Source organism: Anomaloglossus baeobatrachus, chromosome 6, assembly GCF_048569485.1.
Source record: "Anomaloglossus baeobatrachus isolate aAnoBae1 chromosome 6, aAnoBae1.hap1, whole genome shotgun sequence".
Lineage (NCBI taxonomy): Eukaryota > Metazoa > Chordata > Amphibia > Anura > Aromobatidae > Anomaloglossus > Anomaloglossus baeobatrachus.
The window spans coordinates 9,836,371-9,857,015 of NC_134358.1; the positions used below are offsets into that span (position 1 = coordinate 9,836,371).

The 20,645-nt window shown below is 51.5% G+C and overlaps 1 protein-coding gene across 1 annotated transcript in view; it reads right to left on the bottom strand.

Annotated features, from left to right (window-relative positions):
* Positions 1 to 20,645, bottom strand: part of LOC142316934 (cytochrome P450 2C3-like) — a 149,086-nt gene that overhangs the window by 108,583 nt on the left and 19,858 nt on the right. The window contains exon 3 of the mRNA XM_075352715.1: positions 5,201 to 5,363. Coding sequence (XP_075208830.1) covers positions 5,201 to 5,363 — 163 coding nt within the window. The remainder of the gene's footprint in view (positions 1 to 5,200; positions 5,364 to 20,645) is intronic.

Sequence of the window (20,645 nt, forward strand, 5' to 3'; positions counted from 1 at the left end):
TTGTATAGTCATGAAGGAGTTAAACAAAGATAATGAAGCCAGAATGTGAAGCTGCAAAAGTGTTATCAGTAATGTTCACACAGAAGGAATGTACGGGAGGCAGGCAATGTGCTGTGAGAAATTAAGGAGTAAAAGTACTCCCTGTCTAGCTTCAAGGTTATTCATGCTTACGGTATAATTGCATCTATCGAATACACGAGTTAGTTGGTGATGCTGGCTGAAGGAGAACATGTATTCATGGTCTGATACATTAATATTGGCTCTGATATATATAGCTAATACGACACCGTCTCTGAATATCCCAAACAAAGACTCCATTAGCAGTCTTCACCAAAAATCTCTACCTTGACATTCCGACAAGCCTACAACCTGCCGTAACCCTCAGTCTGATATAGCGCCGCACAACCAGTTCTACCCTAACCTATCCCTTGTAGACTGTGAGCCCTCGCGGGCAGGGACCTCTATCCTCCTGTACCGGTCTGTGTTTTGTATTGTTTATGATCATTGTACTTGTCCTTATTTTGTATACATTACAAAATACATGTACATACATGTATACATACATATACATTTACATGTATACATGTATTCACATGTAAAGCGCCATGGAATTGATGGCGCTATAATAATAAATAATAATTCAGAAATCAAGTAAAGCCATTCAGGCTCTGCATACCCCTGCGGTCTTCCAAGAGGTCATAAATTATATTTTCTGGGTTTTTCACTAGTTGTGTGTGGTTGTGTACCTGGACGACATCCTGGTGTTCTTTCCTGACTTGCCCACATACAGGAGGAATGTTTTCCAGGTACTGCAGAGATTGAGGTAGAACCGTCTGTAGAACAAGTGCAAGATGCCTGTGCAATGTGTCCTATCCGTAGTCTGCATGCTTGCTATTTGTCAGGTCCCCTGAAATTGTACCTGCCTTAAATATACTTGAGTGTTCCTGTTTCTATACCATTCCAGTCTTTCTGCACCGGAGCTCCAGAGTCTGTTTCAGTCCTGTGTTCCTTTACCCGAGTCCCTGAGTCCTGCCAGTACCTGCTGCCCAGTCTGTATCAGCTATCCTCCAGTTCCTGCTGCCCCATCTGTGCCAGCTATCCTGCCAGTACCTGCCGTCCAGCCAGTTCCAATCTGCCAGTCTATACCAGTCATCCGGCCAGTATCTGCCGTCCAGTCTGTTCCAGTGGTCCTGCCAGTTCCTGCTGTCTGGTCTGCTTCTGCTGTCATACCTGTACCTAAGTCCGAACCTGCTTGGTTGACCCCTGGGGTCAGCTGCTGCAAAACGGAGGCCTGCCCTGGAGTGATACCTGGCAGCTATCTTCCAGCACACACCTAACCTCACCATCAGAGGCTCTAGTGAAGACAAGGTAGTTTCTTAGCCATGGCCCTCCAAGACCTGGATCCAGGGCACAGCAGTGGTCTATACCTGCCAGTGTGACACAGCTCCATCACCTAAAGAAGAAGCCGTATATCAGCTCAATCCAGAAAAGCTGCAGTCTTCTCTGGGCAAAAGCCCATTTATAATTGACCAAGTCACAATGGAAAACTTACACATCCTGAAAGATATTATCAATCCTTAGTCTTATATAGAGCTGTAACCAGGGAGAAAAATGTGAGAACGCTACCAATACAAAGGAATCCACCAGTATGCATACTATTAATGAAACGAGTATACTGATGAACAAAAGTGTAACAATGTTTCGAACTTTTGCCTTTCAGACTCTATATCTCTCCATCCACTACAGCTTTGAGCGTGAGACGACCTTCATTTTAGAGACAATCATCTCGGCTATCTCATACATGGACTTCACTTGCAACTATTTAGCAGATGATTAGTTCTGCAGATTCTTCTCATGTCTCTTAATCGTTACTGTTTTGCTCCTGGTGGTTGAAAACTATTTTTCTTCCTGTATACTACAAATTACAACCTATTCTCAGATTCTCTAATAGCTCAGTGTGTTATTAGGTTCATTCGCAAGTGAAAGTCACTGGACGAATTAAGGAGCCACCATGAAGAAGATTTCCCAGGAAAAGAGAAAAGTCCTCATCCAGCTCATCCATAGCGGTATCTCTCGGCAAGAAAATTTCCAAACTCTATCATGTGAGGCCATGAAAGGTGGAAGAATAAGAAATGACGTCTGTCCAGGAGCGCCGAACGCCTATGGAGGAAAACCCGCACACCAGAAAACTTCATCCACTACAAGTTCATGTTAAGGACCTATAACTATTCCCTTCACCTCGCCAAACAGACCTACTTCACCAACCTTGTTTCCTCACTTGCCAACAATCCAAAAAAACTCTTTGACACCTTTCACTCCCTCCTCAGTCCCAAAGTACAGACCCCTGTCACAGCCCTTCATGCTGATGACCTGGCCTCGTATTTCACAGAGAAAATAGAAAACATCCGCCAAGAGATCAGCTCCCAGCCACCAAGCCCTGTGAATCCCATCCCTCCCCATATTCCATCCAGCTCACTTTCCACATTTGACCCAGTCACAGAGGAGGAAGTCTCCAGGCTCCTATCCTCCTCTCGTCCTACAACTTGCCCTACTGATCCCTTCCCCACACCTCTACTCCAGTCCCTCTCTCCGGTTGTCGCCACTCACCTAACTAAAATCTTCAATCTCTCTCTCTCTTCGGGTATCTTCCCCTCCTCCCTCAAACACTCTATCATTACTCCATTATTAAAAAAACCTTCTCTTGATCCGTCCTGCACAAGCAACTACAGACCAGTCTCCAATCTCTCCTTCATCTCTAAACTCTTGGAGCGCCTGGTCTACTCTCGCCTCACCCGCTACCTCTCCTCTCACTCTCTTCTAGATCCTTTACAGTCTGGCTTCCGCCCTTTACACTCAACAGAAACTGCCCTTGTCAAAGTGACCAATGACCTATTGACAGCAAAACGTAACGGTGACCACTCTCTGCTTATTCTTCTTGACCTTTCTGCTGCCTTTGACACTGTTGACCACCATCTCCTTCTCTCTATGCTCCACTCTATCGGCCTAAAGGACACTGTTCTTTCCTGGTTCTCTTCCTATCTTTCTGGCCGCTCATTCAGTGTATCATTTGCTGGCTCCACATCTTCTCCTCTTCCTCTCACTGTTGGGGTCCCTCAAGGCTCAGTCCTTGGCCCTCTTCTTTTCTCCCTCTACACTGCCCCAATTGGTCAGACCATCAGCAGATTTGGCTTTCAGTACCATCTTTATGCTGATGACACACAGCTATACACCTCCTCCCCTGAGCTCACCCCCGCTGTACTACAGAACACCAGTGACTGCCTGACTGCAGTTTGCAATGTCATGTCTGCTCTCTATCTGAAACTTAACCTTTCCAAAACTGAACTTCTTCTTTTGCCTCCATCTTCCAACTTTCCTCAACCTGACATCTCCCTCTCTGTGTGTGGCACAACGATAAGTCCTAGGCCGCAAGCCCGCTGCCTGGGGGTTATACTTGACACTGATCTCTCCTTCACCTCCCACATACAATCTCTTGCCCGCACCTGCCGCTTGCACCTCAAGAACATCTCTAGAATCCGCCCCTTTCTCACAATGGAAACGACAAAAACCCTCACCGTGGCCCTGATCCACTCTCGCTTGGACTACTGTAACTCTCTATTAATTGGTCTCCCCCTAACTAGACTCTCTCCTCTACAGTCAATCCTTAATGCAGCAGCCCGGGTCACCTATCTGGCTAACCGCTACTCGGATGCCTCTGCTCTGTGCCAGTCATTGCACTGGCTGCCCATATATCATAGGATCCAATTCAAACTGCTTGTTCTCACCCACAAAGCTCTCCACAGTGCAGCACCCCCCTACATCTCCACCCTCCTCTCTGTCTATCAGTCCACCCGTTCTCTACGCTCTGCAAGCGACTTTCGACTAACATCCACACTAATTCGAACCTCCCACTCCCGGATCCAAGACTTCTTCCGAGCTGCACCAACCCTCTGGAACGCTCTACCCCAAGAAGTTAGGACAAATCACAACTTACTCAGCTTCAGACGCACCCTAAAGACGCATCTTTTTAGGGCGGCCTATCACACTCCCTAATCAGATTCGATTCACATAGTCCCTCTACAACCTCTCACAACATAGCTCCACATCAAACTCCATGGCACCCAAAGGCATCTCAAGGCTCGGGCCCACTGGTCCAGGAAACCATTATCCAGCCCCATTTCCGTGAGATGGTTGGATTGTCATTGTAAATAAGCACTTGAACCTTGCCTCTCCCCCCATCTCATTGTAGATTGTAAGCTCTCACGAGCAGGGTTGTATTTTTTTTTTCCCCTCTAAATATTGTATTTCTATAACTGTTACTTGTTTGTATATGATCCTCCTGAATTGTAAAGCGCTACGGAATATGTTGGCGCTATAGAAATAAAGATTATTATTATTATTATTATTATCCATTCAGAAGCCAAGAGGTGACGTCCAGGCAAAATATCAGAATCAACAAGTCGCTCATCACAAGGTCCATCAGTTCTGGTGACACCCGATAGTGGAGGCGGCTCGTCTGCTCCATAATAGTGACATCACAGATGTCCATGAAGCACCGAGCGACGCGCGTTACACAATTCTTGAATGGTGGCCTGAAAAAAGGTGAAGTAGCCGCGACTTCAATATCATCATAAGAAGCGTCAGCTCAAGTTTGCAAAAAAAAAATACGAGAACTGCACAGTAGAAGATTGGAAACGGATGATTTGGAGCAATGGGACGAAAGTCAATAGACTGCTCTGATGGAGGGAAATGTCTGGAGAAAACAAGGGAAAAAGGGGTGAATGGATAGAGAAGTTGAAGGAACTGTCAGGTTTACTGGGGAAGCCTGGTGATATGGGGGTGTTTCACAGCTAAATGCATTATATACTTAACCAAGATGGATGATGGGCTCAATGTTTGTGGTAAAATGTGGCTAATATTACATAGAGATGTCCTATTCCCCCTTCAGACATCTGTAGATGTGGGTCAGATACCAATATTATTTGCAACCTTATACTTATGGGGTCTCCACTATCCTTTTGCTGATCTCCTAAATATTTTTTTTTTTTATCTAGCTGGGGGGTTTGTGCGCCCTTCTTATTTTACTTTGTATCACAGAGCTAGTAACTGCAGCTTCATACCCCTCCTCCCTGTCATATCTAAATCAGTTTCTGAGATGAAGGTGGTAGACACGGACAGATCCTACGTGATGCATTAATCTCACCATATCCCTTGGTGGAGATGTACAACACTGGGATGATGGGTCGTGCACTGAACTGCTCGGCATGATTGATCAGGGCGTCTTTCACCGTCTCATAGCCGCACAGGACGATCACCGGTTCAGACATTTTCCAGATGGTGAATATTGAGCCGTATTTTTGAGTGAGCTGATGGAGGAAACACATTAGAGAAATTATCAACAAGCTGTCATACATTGCACTTCCCTAAACCTGGATCTCTTACAATTCACAGTGTGTGCTGCGGCCATTCTCTACAGAAAAGGACATCTACTTAATCTGATATCTTTCTTCCATTTATTTCACAGGCGATAGTACAGTGCACAGTGTTTCTTGTACTTTGCTGCCATCTACTGGCCTTTGTTATAAGGCTCTACTCTCAAGATCACATCTAACCACCTGTGCACTTGACCCGCTCCCATCGCACCTCATCCCCAACATCACCGTAGTCCTTATCCCAGCCCTAACCCATCTCTTCAACCTATCACTAACAAGTGGTGTATTCCCCTCATGCTTTAAACATGCCTCCATTACACCCATCCTCAAAAAGCCCTCCCTTGACCCATCCTCTGTGTTAAACTATCGTCCCATATCCCTTCTCCCCTATGCCTCAAAACTACTGGAACAGCATGTCCATCTTGAATTGTCCTCACACCTCTCCTCCTGCTCCCTCTTTGACCGGCTACAATCTGGCTTCCGACCACATCACTCTACTGAAACTGCCCTAACCAAAGTCACCAATGATCTACTAACTGCCAAAGCCAAGCAACACTACTCTATCCTCCTCCTCCTGGACCTGTCCTCTGCCTTCGACACAGTAGACCATTCCCTCCTACTACAGATTCTCTGATCTCTGGGCATCACAGACTTGGCCCTATCTTGGATCTCCTCATACCTAACCGACCGAACTTTCAGCGTCTCCCACTCTCACACCACCTCCTCATCTCGCCCCCTATCTGTCGGTGTCCCCCAAGGTTCAGTTCTTGGACCCCTGCTGTTCTCCATCTACACCTTCGGCCTGGGACAGCTCATAGAGGCCCACGGCTTTCAGTATCATCTCTATGCTGATGACACACAGATCTACCTCTCTGGACCTGACATTACCTCTCTACTAACCAGAATCCCACAATGTCTGTCTGCTATTTCATCCTTCTTCTCTGCGTGATTCCTAAAGCTTAACATGGACAAAACAGAGTTCCTTATCTTTCCTCCTCCTCACTCATCTACTCCAACTAGCCTTTCCATCAGACTTTATGGTTGCTCACTCTCCCCAGTCTCACAAGCTCGTTGCCTTGGAGTAACCCTCGACTCTGCTCTATCCTTCAAGCCGCACATCCAAGCCCTCTTCACCTTATGCAGACTACAACTCAAAAATATCTCCCGGATCCGTGCTTTCCTTAACCAAGAATCAGCAAAAACATTAGTGCATGCCCTCATCATCTCCCGCCTCGACTACTGCAACCTCCTGCTCTCTGGCCTCCCTTCCAACACTCTTGCACCCCTCCAATCTATCCTAAACTCTTTGGCCCGCTTAATCCACCTCTCCCCTCGCTACTCCCCAGCCTCGCCACTCTGCCAATCCCTTCACTGGTTTCCCATCACCCAACGACTTCAGTTCAAAACATTAACCATGACATACAAAGCCATGCACAACCTGTCTCCTCCTTACATCTGTGACCTAGTCTCCTGGTACCTACCTGCACGCAACCTCAGATCCTCACAAGATCTCCATCTCTACTCCTCTCTTATCTCCTCTTCCCACAATCGCATCCATCCTATTGTACCATCACCCATTCCCTGTAGACTGTGAGCCCTCGCGTGCAGGGTCCTCTCTCCTCCTGTTTTGTACTGTTAATGATTGTTGTACGTATACCCTCTTTCACTTGTAAAGCGCCTAGGAATAAATGGCGCTATAATAATAAATAATAATAATAATATGTTTTTCATGTATTGTAGTTTTCCCATGATGTCTCTCTCTGTAACTCCTCCTATCGTTTCCTCACCTCCTTTCTTTCTGGTCAGAGCCATCTTGGCTGCATATTTATCAAGACTGCAGAGAGGTTTCTCCTGTTACCTCTCTCCTCTATCCTCCATATTGTAACCCTCATCCATCCCATCATTCTTACTGACCTCTTACCTCATCAAACTAAGATATTGTGAATAAATAAGTTGAAGTTTACCCACTGCCTCGTCCTCCTGGATTTAGCACACGTAGCTGGTCAGACGTGGGAGGAGAGGATAGCGAGTGACCTTCTACCATTGCAGAGATCCGCGCTCACACTCCTCAGACACAGCTCACTCGTGCATCGGTGGCTAATGTAGTGTAAAAATCCAAAAACACAAAGATTGCCATCTGATTAGGATTAAAACACTTTAACCGGTTTTATTTTAACTGCTTTAGAATCCAGATACAATTCGGGAAAAATGAAAGCATGGTACCATGATCAGCAGAGAGTGATGTCCCCACAGAGGACGGTGCCGGACTTTTCCCTGAATTCTACCTGCATTTAAAGCGGTTGGAATAAAAATTGGAAAAAGAGTTTTAATCTAAATGTAGAAAATCTCATTTTTGTGATCTTAAAAAATGGAGCCAAGCGGAGGCCATTACTGAATCCCAAGGATCAAAACAGTCTCAGCAATTTTCCATCAGTGTTTGTTGCCAAAGCCAGGAGTGTAAGCTACAGAGAAGACTGCCCGACCATTAAACAAAAGCCCCTTTTCCCCCGATGCAAAGACAAGACCCAAATTGGAAATTCAAATAACTTTATTGGAGAGTATCAAAACTTAAAACCACTCTCATCTTCTAACACCACCATTTTTTGAAGGGTAAGGTCGCAGCTCATAAAATTGACCACCGGAAGTGATGGGGATTTGCCGCCAGACTCCGACACATGTTACCCACAGCCGATCTTCCATCCGCTGCGACTTTCAATAACACCATTAATCTCAACACCAAACAGCAACATAAAAGGGGAGGGAGTTTGGGCAACTCTCGATCGTTGATCAAAGAGGCCGGAAGGACCTCGGGCACTAAAATATATACCCCCAAGGGGGGGGGGTGGAGGACTGCAGCACATCCGGATCCGGGAAACCTAGGAAACCGGTAACAAACAAAACACAAGAGGAGGGAACATGCAATAGAGGATTAACCCTTTACAATGCGCCAGGAAAAAAACAGGGCATAGCAAGCCACAAGCGGGCTGGCCAGTCAGGGGCTCCCCGGCAAATAAAGCTGGGCCCCCTCAAAATGAAAATTGAAAGACTGACTCCTGTTCTGTGTTTTGGAGACGCTCCTCCTGGTTTTGGCAACAAAAACTGATCAAAAATACTGACGTGTGAAATAGGCCTTACAGAGAGTGATGTGCTTTGTTCATGAATTTCACTATGTCCCAATGTTGATGGGTTACAAGTGAAGATTTTCCTATTCTTATGTTGAGATATTCATACAATATATAGGCAGTGCTCCTCATCCCCATTACTAGCTATCTAAGATGCAGACTCTGCTGGGAACCTAGCATTCTGCTTCACCAGTGATATGGAGCTGGGGACAAACAACATAAAGTAGCAGAACACCTCATAGTCCACAACAATAGCAAAAGATATGACAGTCCAGGACATAACTGTGTGGTTTAGGTGGAAAACTGAGGAACTCTTACAAGCATAAGCAATCCTCTGTGAGCTAAAGAAACAAAATTACTCATCTCTTCTGCCCTGATCGTCCTGCTTGTTTAGTGTATGTCAGTGTGCAGTGTCTCACTCAGTGGCTCTAGGAGAGATAACTAATAATGAGTGAGCACTAAAATGCTTGAGTGTTTGGTTCTCGAATCAAGTAGGTTGGACACTCGGACAGGCTCAACTCAAGTACAGAGTATAATGCAAGTCGTCAATGGGAAACTCCAGTATTTTTCTGGAACTCCCTAACAGGAGGGCCGGAGACAGGATCTTTCTCTCTCCCCGCCCTCCGGTTAAGGACTTCCAGAAAAATGAGAGCAGTAATATTGCAGCCGGGAAATTGAGAACACTTACCGGTATAACCTGTCTGTGTTTGTGACTAGAGCTGAGCGAACCTTTGCAGGTTTGGTTCACTGAGGCCAATCGAACATGGGGTACGTACGTCGAACCTTTATCAAACCAAACGTCAAACCTTTATCGAACCTTTTCGAAAAGCATTGAATTCAATGGGAGGGTAAACGTAAGGCAGGGAAAATAACACTATTAAGGGGATCGAAAAGCTTCCTAAACAGCAAAAATATGCTTTATAGTGCAGCCCCACTGTTTTGGCATAGCCATTAGTTTCCTAGGCTATTGACAGCAGAAATATAGAGGTAGATGAGAGACAGGTGTAGGGCTGGTGCTCTAATACCCTTGCCAGTACAGACAAGACACAACTTGGAGGCCCATCTTGGAGTCTAGAGATTTAAAAACCTTTCAGGCAGACAGCAGGACAGTGGCATCAATTGCTCCCCACTCCCCCATAGTGTCTTACCACAGCAGGAAGGTATGGTCCATGCAACACACAGGATGTGGCCTGGCATTTCCATTGTGAAAAGTGAGCACACAGCAACCGTGCCTTGTGCATCAGTGCATCCAGGCAGGAATAGTGCCCAGAAATTTCTGAACAACCAGGTTGAGCACTTGAGCCATGCAATGTACATGTGATGTCCAAGCATAGTGTCGCTAATCCCCCTGGTGTGTCCATCAAACCCAGAGGTAGGTGACTAGGGTTTGTGTTTGGCTGGTGTTACTTAATGTGGAACTGGTGTTGTGTGGGACGCTATTTGTGACTACCTGGCTAGTCCAGGGTGTCACATGTCCTAGGTCCGCCAATCACAGAAGCCCTTTTGTCTGAACCTTGTTGATGTTTGCTGTGCCTTGATTGGCTGCAGCAACATCCACAAATCAAGTTAGGAAAAAAAATGGTGCTGCACGTCAAATGCCTTCTCCTGTTCCAGAGTCCCCACCTCCTTCACTGATTTTACACAGCTCACATCAGACAGCACCACAATCCTATACAAAAGCAGAAAATACAATTAAAAAATAATTTTTGGATTCACTGCCAGCGTTCGGGGGCTGAAAACGAACAAAGATGAACATTACTGACTTTTGGGGAAAGTGCTCGGGGTTACCGAGCCCGATCGAACAAGCTAAGGCTCGTACTAAATTTGAAATTGGCAAACCTTTACCGAGCAGGTTCACTCATCTATATTTGTGATTTATTTATGAAGGCAAAGAGCCACCTCCTATAGTTATTACCTCTAACCTAATACCTAAAGGAGGCAAAGTCCAGACTTGTGATAGCGGAAACTGCACACCTCCTGCCCCCAACTGAAATAACAATAACATAAGATCAAAGGTTACGACGGGCGTCTGGAGGCTGCGGAGTCATGACTGCTGCCCTAGTGAGCCACCTGCGATGATGGGGACTGATGACATCGCAAAGTAAATGGTTATGTGGTGGATAGTCACCATGTTTTATATACATACAAGCCTCAGAGCTGAAATCTCCCAGCATTCCCTGCATACGCAGTGTCTGATCAGAACATATTCTAGTAATTTCTTTCATAAAGTGAGCGATGAAGGCACAATACTGAATTCAGAGGACTTACTCCTCTTCCTTCTTTTATCTAATGTGACCTCTAAATCCATCTGGAGATTCCAGCCCTTCAAACATCTAAGAGATGGTTTAATCTGAAGGCCGAGTGCTATGGATAATTAACCCCTATAAAATCAGCAAATGTACCCCTTTCTTATTCGAGCATGTGAACATCAGAGAGGAGGGACCACACGTGAGACCACATCTATATCCAAAGGGTGGGTAATGTCGCGGGCGGAGGAGGGGACGCTGCGCTCTCCCACTGCTCGGGTCCGGCTGCCGCTGCTGCTGCGGCCTCTGCTGCTCGGTGGCTCGAGCGATGGGCCGGATCCCGGGGACTCGAGCGGCGCTCCTCGCCCGTGAGTGAAAAGGGGATTGGTGTTGGGGATTTATTGTCCATGACGCCACCCACGGTTGTGGTGATTGTGTGGACACCACCGCTGCTCTGTATGGGGATCCCGGGAGAGGTGACAGGGAGTAGCTTTGTTGTTATTTCTCCCCTCCGTGGGTAGGGGGTTGGTTGTCCCGGTGATGGGGTAGGGGTGGATGGCAGGCCGGGTGCGGGGCCTGGTGAGGTGCAGGGTCGCGGGGGCAGCGCTGTGCCGCACGGCACGGTGGTCCTCACTCAGCCTGAGTCGTTGACACAGTTCTCGGTAAAACACACGGCTGGAAAGACGGTTCCCACGGACGGCTGCTGTTGCTGTTCCCCTTTAGTTAACGGTGACTGTCTCTTTCCCTGCACCTAGTACTTCTGTTGGTTGCGATGGGTTCCCACCGGTAACCCGCTCCCCGACTTGGATATGGGCCGGAGGAGCCCCTCTTTGCCCGCAGGTGCTGGCCCTGAGAAACTGGTGCCTTGGCGGTGGCGGTGTCTCTCTCATACGGTTGGACTGTTGCCTTCAATCGGGACTTAGTTGTTTGGAGACCCGGAGGTCCCCTTCACTGATGGATTTGGCAAATTCACGGCGACTCCAAGCCTTGCCGGGATCCGAAAGGCCCCTGCCAATTGTGCTGGCTTCTCCTTGTGTACCGGTCCGGTACCGCCGGGCCACCACCCGTCCACGGTCCTTACGGCACCTCCGATAGGCCACTCCTGCAGTCGGTCACCGCCGTCTGCTAACCTTGCTGTCTCTGTCCGGGGCGCACACCCGGACCAACTTCAGGCTCTCTTCCTGTCACTTTTCTCCTCTCACTTTCTCCTCTACCACTCCACTCCTCTCACTTCCCTAGCTTCACTCTCACTTCAACTGCCTGGTTTTCCCACCTCCAGGACTGTGAACTCCTCGGTGGGCGGGACCAACCACCTGGCCCACCCCCTGGTGTGGACATCAGCCCTTGGAGGAAGGCAACAAGGATTTTTGGGTCTAGCTTAGGTGTACCTAACCGGGGTGTAGGGTGTGGTGGTGTCATTACCTGTGACCCCTGGCTTGCCCAGGGCGTCACATTCCCCCTTAGCAAAATGCAGACAGTCCGCGGGCTGCCCGTCCAACACCGGTTTTATTTTTCTGAAAAAGATAAGACAACAATACAAGTAGAAGAACATCATCCCACAACGGGAGGCACTTTTCTTAAACGTTGCAAACGGTTTTAAACGGTTAACGGTTACGGCTTCCGCTCTCACCCACCCAAGTAACCTGGCCCTGATGCTGCCCCTAAGAAATAGGCAGCACCCCTTGACCCCAGTCCAGCACCAAGTTACCCGAGCGGGATCTGTCCTTTCCAGGGGACCCACATCCATGGGGAACCCCTGGAACCCCCAGAGGGTAGCCACCGGTTCCGGTGGTGGCTGGGCCCCAGCCTGCTCCACTGCGGGCCCTCCCTCCAATCTGCCTCTCCGGAGGCGGTAACGGTAAAGCCATAACAAAATTTTTATTTACAAGCCACTAAGTTTGTGGTTGCCCTGAAAGTTCTCGGGCCTGTTCATAGAAGTTTCTATGCAAAACTATAGACGGTCCCCACGGGGACAACGGTGCCGGCACCGGCCGGTCCAATCACGGTTCAATCAGATGACTTCCTCAGTTGATCACTTATCATTTTCTCATAACTTCCAACTTTAAAACTTTTAACACACATGGTCACCCCCCCTCTAAATAGTAGTTTCCCTGTATCTAAGTGGGGGTCTACCTAGGTTGGGGCGAGTGGACCTCCGGGGTCCAGTGTCAGTGGTGACAGGCAGCGGGGGAGAGGGAACAATCAGTCTCTCTTCCCTGTTATCGTGTGGGGCAGGCGGAGGCATGGGGGAGCTGGGCACAGGTTCATCCCTGGGCACTGGCACTGGTTCTGGCTCACGGTTGACCACCTCCATCATTTCTTCATCCACGGGTTGTGGGAATAGTATCACTGGAAGAATCACCGTGCCGTTCTGTGTAGGCCAATCCGCTGGGAAGTCACCCATCACGGTGTGGATTACCTCTTTTGCCTTCTCTGCTGGTGGAGGAACCGGTACTTCAGCCGTTGCCCTCAATGCTGGTGGGCACCTTTTCAGATGGTCCCGGGAAACCGTGGCCAAAGTGCCCCCTTGGTCACGACTGATCTGGTAGGCCTTCCCATCTTCCCATCCTGTGGGCTGCATGACGTATGGGGTTTGTTCCCATTGATCATCCAGCTTGTGGGTTCTCTTCCGCTTCAGCACTACATCTCCAGGCTGGAAAGGGCCAGCCGACGCCTTCTGGTTGAAGCGCCGCTCCTGTTGTTCCCGACTCCGACTTAAGTTCTTCTCCACATATTCCTGAATCTGTCGGTACTGAACCCTCCGCCGGGTGTCCCATTCAGCCGTCGAGGGGAGTGCTTCTGGGGCTTCCAGTCCCATTTCCAGGTCCACCGGCAGTCGGCCGGGGCGAGCCCTCATCAGATATGCTGGGGTGCACTTCGTTGAGCTGGACGGGATATTGTTGTACATATCGACCAAGTCAGGCAGCTTCTCCGGCCACAGGTTCCGCTCTTCTAGCGGCAACGTCTTGAGGAGGCCAAGGACCAAATGGTTCATCTTCTCACACATACCGTTGGTTTGGGCATGGTAAGGCGTGGTCCGGATCTTCTTGCAGCCGTACAGCTGACAGAACTCATGGAACACCTCTGCTTCAAAGGCTGGGCCCTGGTCAGTAAGCACCTTCTCAGGGTATCCATGTGGTCGACAGAAGTAAGCTTGGAACGCTCTAGCGACGGTACGGCCGGTTAGGTCTTTCACCGGGACAACCACCATGAACCTTGAATAATGATCCACTATGGTGAGAGCGTAAGTGTACCCACTTCGGCTGGGGGTGAGCTTCACATGGTCCAGGGCGACCAGCTCCAGCGGTTGATGTGTAACGATCGGGTGCAGGGGTGCCTTCTGTCTGGCCTCGTCCTTCCTTCTCAGCGTACACGGGCCACACTCTCGGCACCAGGCCTCCACAGACTCCCGCATCCCACTCCAATAGAACCGCTCCCTCAACAGCATTTCCAATTTCTTCCATCCAAAGTGTCCGGCACCATCATGGTACGCTTGTAGAATGGTGGGCACATTAGCTTGGGGAATCACCAACCGACGGATTTTCTCATGAGTCTTTGGGTTAATCAGCTCACGGTACAACTTCCCTTGGTGTAGATACAGCCGGGTCCGTTCTTTCCACAGGCGTTGGGCTTCAGCTGGGGCGGCAGGGTCTATTCCAGCAGCGCCTTGCTCCACCAGAGTCTTGACTAGGCGGACAGCGGGCGCCTGGTTTTGAGCTTCCTGCCACGCCTGGCTGGGCAGTGGATCCAGGTTCACCAGTTGTTGGTGGACATGTACCTTCTCAGTTGGTGGCAGGTGAAATGCAGGCAACTCGATCTCTTCGAGGTCGTCATCCTCGCACCCTTCTTCTGACAAGTGGGGCATCAGCATTCACGTTGGCACGACCGGCCCTGTATTTAATTGTGAAGTCGTAGTTGGCTAGACTGGCCACCCACCGCTGTTCCAACGCACCCAACTTAGCCGTGTCCAGATGGGTCAGCGGATTGTTATCCATGAAAGCGGTGAATTTTGCTGCGGCCAAGTAATGGCGGAACCGCTCGGTGATAGCCCACACCAGTGCCAGGAGCTCGAGCTTGAAAGAGCTGTAATTTTCAAAGGTTCCTTTCAGTCGGTCGGAGCTTTCGGCTAGCATAGGCAATCACTTTTTCCTTCCCATTCTGGACCTGGGACAAGACTGCCCCCAAGCCCACATTGCTGGCATCGGTGTAGAGGATGAACGGGTGGCTGTAATCAGGATACGCTAGGATCTCCTCCCCGGTCAAGGCCTCTATTCCCACACCAGTGGGGCTCCGAGGGGTCTACCACCTTTGGTCTGTCCCACGAGGAGGTCTTGCATGGGGGCAGCCATCTTCGTGTATCCCTTGATGAAGCGACGGTAGTACCCTACCAGACCCAGAAACTGCCTTACTTCCCTCACTGTGGTTGGCCTCGGCCAGTCTTGAATGGCAGTGACATTCTCGGGGTCGGGGGCGACACCTTCTGCTCCCACCACATGCCCCAGGTACTGCACTCTGGGTTTCAGCAGATGACACTTAGAGGGCTTCAACTTCATCCCGTACTTGGCAAGGGACGCGAACACCTCGGCTAGGTGCTCCAGATGGGCTTCATATGTCTGTGAATACACAATTACATCATCCAGATACAACAGGACGGTCTCAAAATTCAGGTGCCCCAAACAGCACTCCATCAGCCATTGGAAGGTACCCGGGGCATTGCACAGCCCGAATGGCATACTGTTGAATTCACAGAGTCCCATAGGGGTGGTAAAGGCAGTCTTCTCTCGGTCTTCGGGCGCTACGGCCACCTGCCAGTACCCACTGGTGAGGTCAAGGGTGGAGAAGTAGTTGGCGGTTCTCAGCGCGGACAAGGACTCCTCGATACGGGGCAGAGGGTAGGCATCCTTATGTGTTATCTGGTTAATCTTCCGGTAATCCACGCACATCCGCATGGTGCCATCTTTCTTCTTAACCAGCACCAACGGGGTGGCCCAGGGACTACAGCTGTCCCTGATAACCCCTGCCTCCCTCATATTCCTCAACATGTCCTTGGCGCACTGGTAGTGTGCAGGGGGAATGGGCCTGTACCTCTCTTTGATAGGGGGATGTTCACCGGTAGGGATATTATGTTGGACCCCTTTAATCTGCCCAAAGTCTAGGGGATGTTTGCTAAAAACTTGCTCGTACTCTCGTACCACCCGGTATACCCATTCTTTGTGATGTGTAGGGGTATCGTCAGTGCCCACGTGTAGCTGTTGGTGCCACTCATTTAACTCCCCTTGGGGCGGGTGAGTGCTGGCAGTAGGTAGTGAAACTGGAGGAGCTGCTTCATGGATGGTGTGGGGATCTAGGGTGAGCAACTTGGCAAGTGTAGCATACCGGGGAAGCCTGACTTCTTCCTCCCCACAGTTCAGCACCCTCACGGGCACTCTCCCCTTTTTTACATCTACCACCCCTCGGGCGGCCATTACCGTGGGCCAGTGTTCGGAGGGCATGGGCTCGATCATGGCAGGGTAGTCAAGTCCCTGAGGCCCTACTGCTGCCCTACACCAAATCATCATCTCACTCCTAGGGGGCACAGTCAACAGGGCAACATCCATCACTCTCACTCCACCAATCTCCCCTCCCGTCGAGTTTACATGCTGGCGGTACATCAAGGCTCGGATCTCACGCTGCACAGCTCTTTGTCGGCTCCCCGCCGCCGTGGCGGCCAGCTGCTGCAGTAGGGCCAACACATCACTCATACAGTGCTCCATCACATTGGTCCCTAGCACTATCTTCGGGTTATGATCACTGGGTTCATTCATGATCACAATCATACCCTGGTGTTGCAGTTCAGCTCGCCCCAGCGTCATGGCCACTTGTTTATACCCCACTTGGGTCAGTGGGAGTCCATTAGCAGCAATCAGTGTTATACTAGTATCGGGGGGAGCCAGCTCGTCTGTCCCCCAATACCGTTGGTACAATGTGTATGGTATGGTGGTTACTTGTGATCCAGTGTCCAAGAGAGCCATCACCGGTATGCCGTCCACAGCCACGGGAATGATGGGCCGGGCCCCGATATACCGGTCCCGCCAGTCTGGGGGGCCTGCTCCTACTCCTGAGGATTGGCCCGTGGCCCCAGGGGTTGCTCGTTTAACGGGCACTGTCGGAAGTAATGGCCAGGCTTGCTGCACCTGTAGCAGGTTGGAGGTCTGTTCCGCGAGTTGTTAGCACTTCTCCACTGCATCCAGGGAACATCCTCAGGACTGTCGGCGAGCTGTATCTTGGTTGGAGGCTGGGATCTGGTCAGAGGTTGGAGAGCGGCGAGAATCTTGGCGAGGTCTCCATCCATGCGGCGGACCTGGGCAGCCAGTTCTTCCATCGTGCTGCTTGGAGCTGTAGGTACTGGAGAGGCTGGTAGGGCAGGGGCCACCATGACAGGGGCCGTCTCAACTGGCCACGGGGCTGGTTCCAAGACTTCCGAAGCTGGGGGTTGCAGAGCTTTAATGGCCTGTTCCTTTAACACAGCAAAGTCCACATCAGGGTGTTCCAGGGCCCACAGCCGGAGTTGTTTGCGATCCTCAGAGGACCTCATCCCCTGCACAAATTGCTCTACTAACATTTTGTTGCTGTCCGCCTCATTGATGGTGTCCACCCGCTTCAGTGTGCGGAGGGCGGTTTGCAGACGTAAAGCGTCCCGAATGCTATCCACAGACCGTTGCCGACATTGGTAAAACTGCATCCTCAGCTCAGCTTCGGTACTGGTCTCAAAGGCAGTCTGTAGTTTCTCAAAGATGGTGGCTACAGAGAACCGGTCCCCCTTGGCCCAGGTCTCCGCCTCCTGCTCAGCCGCACCGGTTAGCTGGCCTAGCACTACCGCTGCACGTTGCTTATCAGTCAAGGGGTACAGTTCTAGCAGTGGATTAAGCTTTTTCCGGAAGACCTGTAAAGCATCAGGTTTCCCGTCATAATGCGGTAGCCAGGTAGCTCCGGGCACATAGGGCAAGGAGAACGGCATCATCTGAGCGAGAGCTGGGACCGCGGCACCCCCCGCCAGCGCGGCCGGGACCTGGGCAGGCCCATTCCCATCCACGGGTGCCACTGCGGCTGCGACCGCCGCTCCTCCAGCAGCTCCGTCGGGCGCAGACATCTTGCTTCCGTCCCCCTTAGCCTCTTTCTGGCTCCTCCTCTATCGGGGCGGGTTTTGGCCTTCGCGCCTCCACTACTCGAGGAGACGCTCGAGCGGGAACTTTTCGCGCCAAAGATGGCGGCTTCTGAAATTTTCCGGCCGGACACCTCCGGCGGTAACAAGGCGCACCTCTACTCAACAGCAGAGCAGTAAGATCCTGTTCGTGACGCCAAGTTGTCGCGGGCGGAGGAGGGGACGCCGCGCTCTCCCACTGCTCGGGTCCGGCTGCTGCTGCTGTTGCGGCCTCTGCTGCTCGGTGGCTCGAGCGATGGGCCGGATCCCGGGGACTCGAGCGGGCGCTCCTCGCCCGTGAGTGAAAAGGGGATTGGTGTTGGGGATTTATTGTCCGTGACGCCACCCACGGTTGTGGTGATTGTGTGGACACCACCGCTGCTCTGTATGGGGATGCCGGGAGCGGTGACAGGGAGCAGCTTTGTTGTTATTTCTCCCCTCCGTGGGTAGGGGGTTGGTTGTCCCGGGGCCCGGTGATGGGTAGGGGTGGATGGCAGGCCGGGTGCGGGGCCTGGTGAGGTGAAGGGTCGCGGGGGCAGCGCTGTGCCGCACGGCACGGTGGTCCTCACTCAGCCTGAGTCGTTGACACAGTTCTCGGTAAAACACACGGCTGGAAAGACGGTTCCCACGGACGGCTGCTGTTGCTGTTCCCCGGTAGTTAACTGTGACTGTCTCTTTCCCTGCACCCAGTACTTCTGTTGGTTGCGATGGGTTCCCATCGGTAACCCGCTCCCCGACTTGGATATGGGCCGGAGGAGTCCCTCTTTGCCCACAGGCGCTGGCCCTGAGAAACTGGTGCCTTGGCGGTGGCGGTGTCTCTCTCATACGGTTGGACTGTTGCCTTCAATCGGGACTTAGTTGTTTGGAGACCCGGAGGTCCCCTTCACTGACGGATTTGGCAAATTCACGGCGACTCCAAGCCTTGCCGGGATCCGAAAGGCCCCTGCCAATGGTGCTGGATTCTCCTTGTGTACCGGTCCGGTACCGCCGGGCCACCACCCGTCCACGGTCCTTACGGCACCTCCGATAGGCCACTCCTGCAGTCGGTCACCGCCGTCTGCTAACCTTGCTGTCTCTGTCCGGGGCGCACACCCGGACCAACTTCAGGCTCTCTTCCTGTCACTTTTCTCCTCTCACTTTCTCCTCTACCACTCCACTCCTCTCACTTCCCTAGCTTCACTCTCACTTCAACTGCCTGGTTTTCCCGCCTCCAGGACTGTGAACTCCTCGGTGGGCGGGACCAACCGCCTGGCCCACCCCCTGGTGTGGACATCAGCCCCTGGAGGAAGGCAACAAGGATTTTTGGGTCTAGTGTGACGCCCTGGGCAAGCAAGGGGTCACAGGTCATAACACCACCACACCCTACACCCCAGATAGGTACACCAAAGCTACACAAAAATCCTTGTTGCCTTCTTCCAGGGGCTGATGTCCACATTAGGGGGTGGGCCAGGCGGTTGGCTCCGCCCACTGAGGAGTTCACAGCCCTGGAGGCGGGAAAACCAGGCAGATAGAGTTTGGAGGAGGAAGTGAAAGGAGTTGAAGCGAAGTGGTAGAGGAGCAAGTGAGAGTAGTGACAGTGAAAGTGACAGTTAAGAAAGCCTGAAGTTGGTCCGGGTGTGTGCCCCGGACTGAGAACAGCAAGGTTAGCAGACGGCGGTGACTGTCTGCAGGAGAGGCTGCTTGGAGGTTGCCGGAAGGACCGTGGACGGGTGGTGGCCCGACGGTACCGGAGCGGTATACGAAGAGCAGTCAGCACCATTGGCAGGGGCCTTTCGGATCCCGGCAAGGCTAGGAGTCGCCGTGAATTTGCCAAATCCGTCAGTGAAGGGGACCTCTGGGTCTCCCAACAACCAAGTCCCGATTGAAGGCAACAGTCCAACCGTTAGAGAGAGACACCGCCACCGCCAAGTTACCAGTTTCTCAGGGCCAGCGCCTGCGGGCAAAGTAAGGCTCCTCCGGCCCATAACCAAGTCGGGGAGCGGGTTACCGGTGGGAACCCATCGCTACCATCATCATCTTAGGTGCAGGAAAAGGGACCGTCACCGTCAACTACTGGGGAAAAGCAACTGTCGCGGGTGGAGGAGGGGACGCCGCGCTCTCCCACTGCTCGGGTCCGGCTGCCGCGGCGGCTGCTGCGGCCTGCTGCTGCTGCTTGGTGGCTCGAGCGATGGGCCGGATCCCGGGGACTCGAGCGGCGCTCCTCGCCCGTGAGTGAAAGGGGATTGGGTTTTGGGATAGTTTATTGTCCGTGACGCCACCCACGGTTGTGGTGATTAAGTGGACACCACCGCTGCTCTGTGTGGGGATCCCGGGAGTGATGGTATGGAGCAGCCAGTTGTTGATTTGCCCCTCCGGTTAGGGGTTTTGGTGCTCCCGGGGCCCAGTGATGGGGTTGGAATGGTGGTCAGGCGGGTATGGGGCCTGTGGAGGTGCAGGGGCGCAGGGGCAGCGCTGTGTCGCACGCCATGGAGGTACTCACTCAGCCAGTAAACACGACACAGTTCTCGGTAAACAAACGGCTGGTTGGACGGGTCCCTCGGACGGTTACGGTGCTGCTGTTCCCTGCAGTTAGCGGTGACGGTCTCCTCCTGCACCTATGTAAAGTCTCTTGGTAGCGATGGGTTCCCACCGGGTACCCGCTCCCCGGCTTGGATATGGGCCGGAGGAG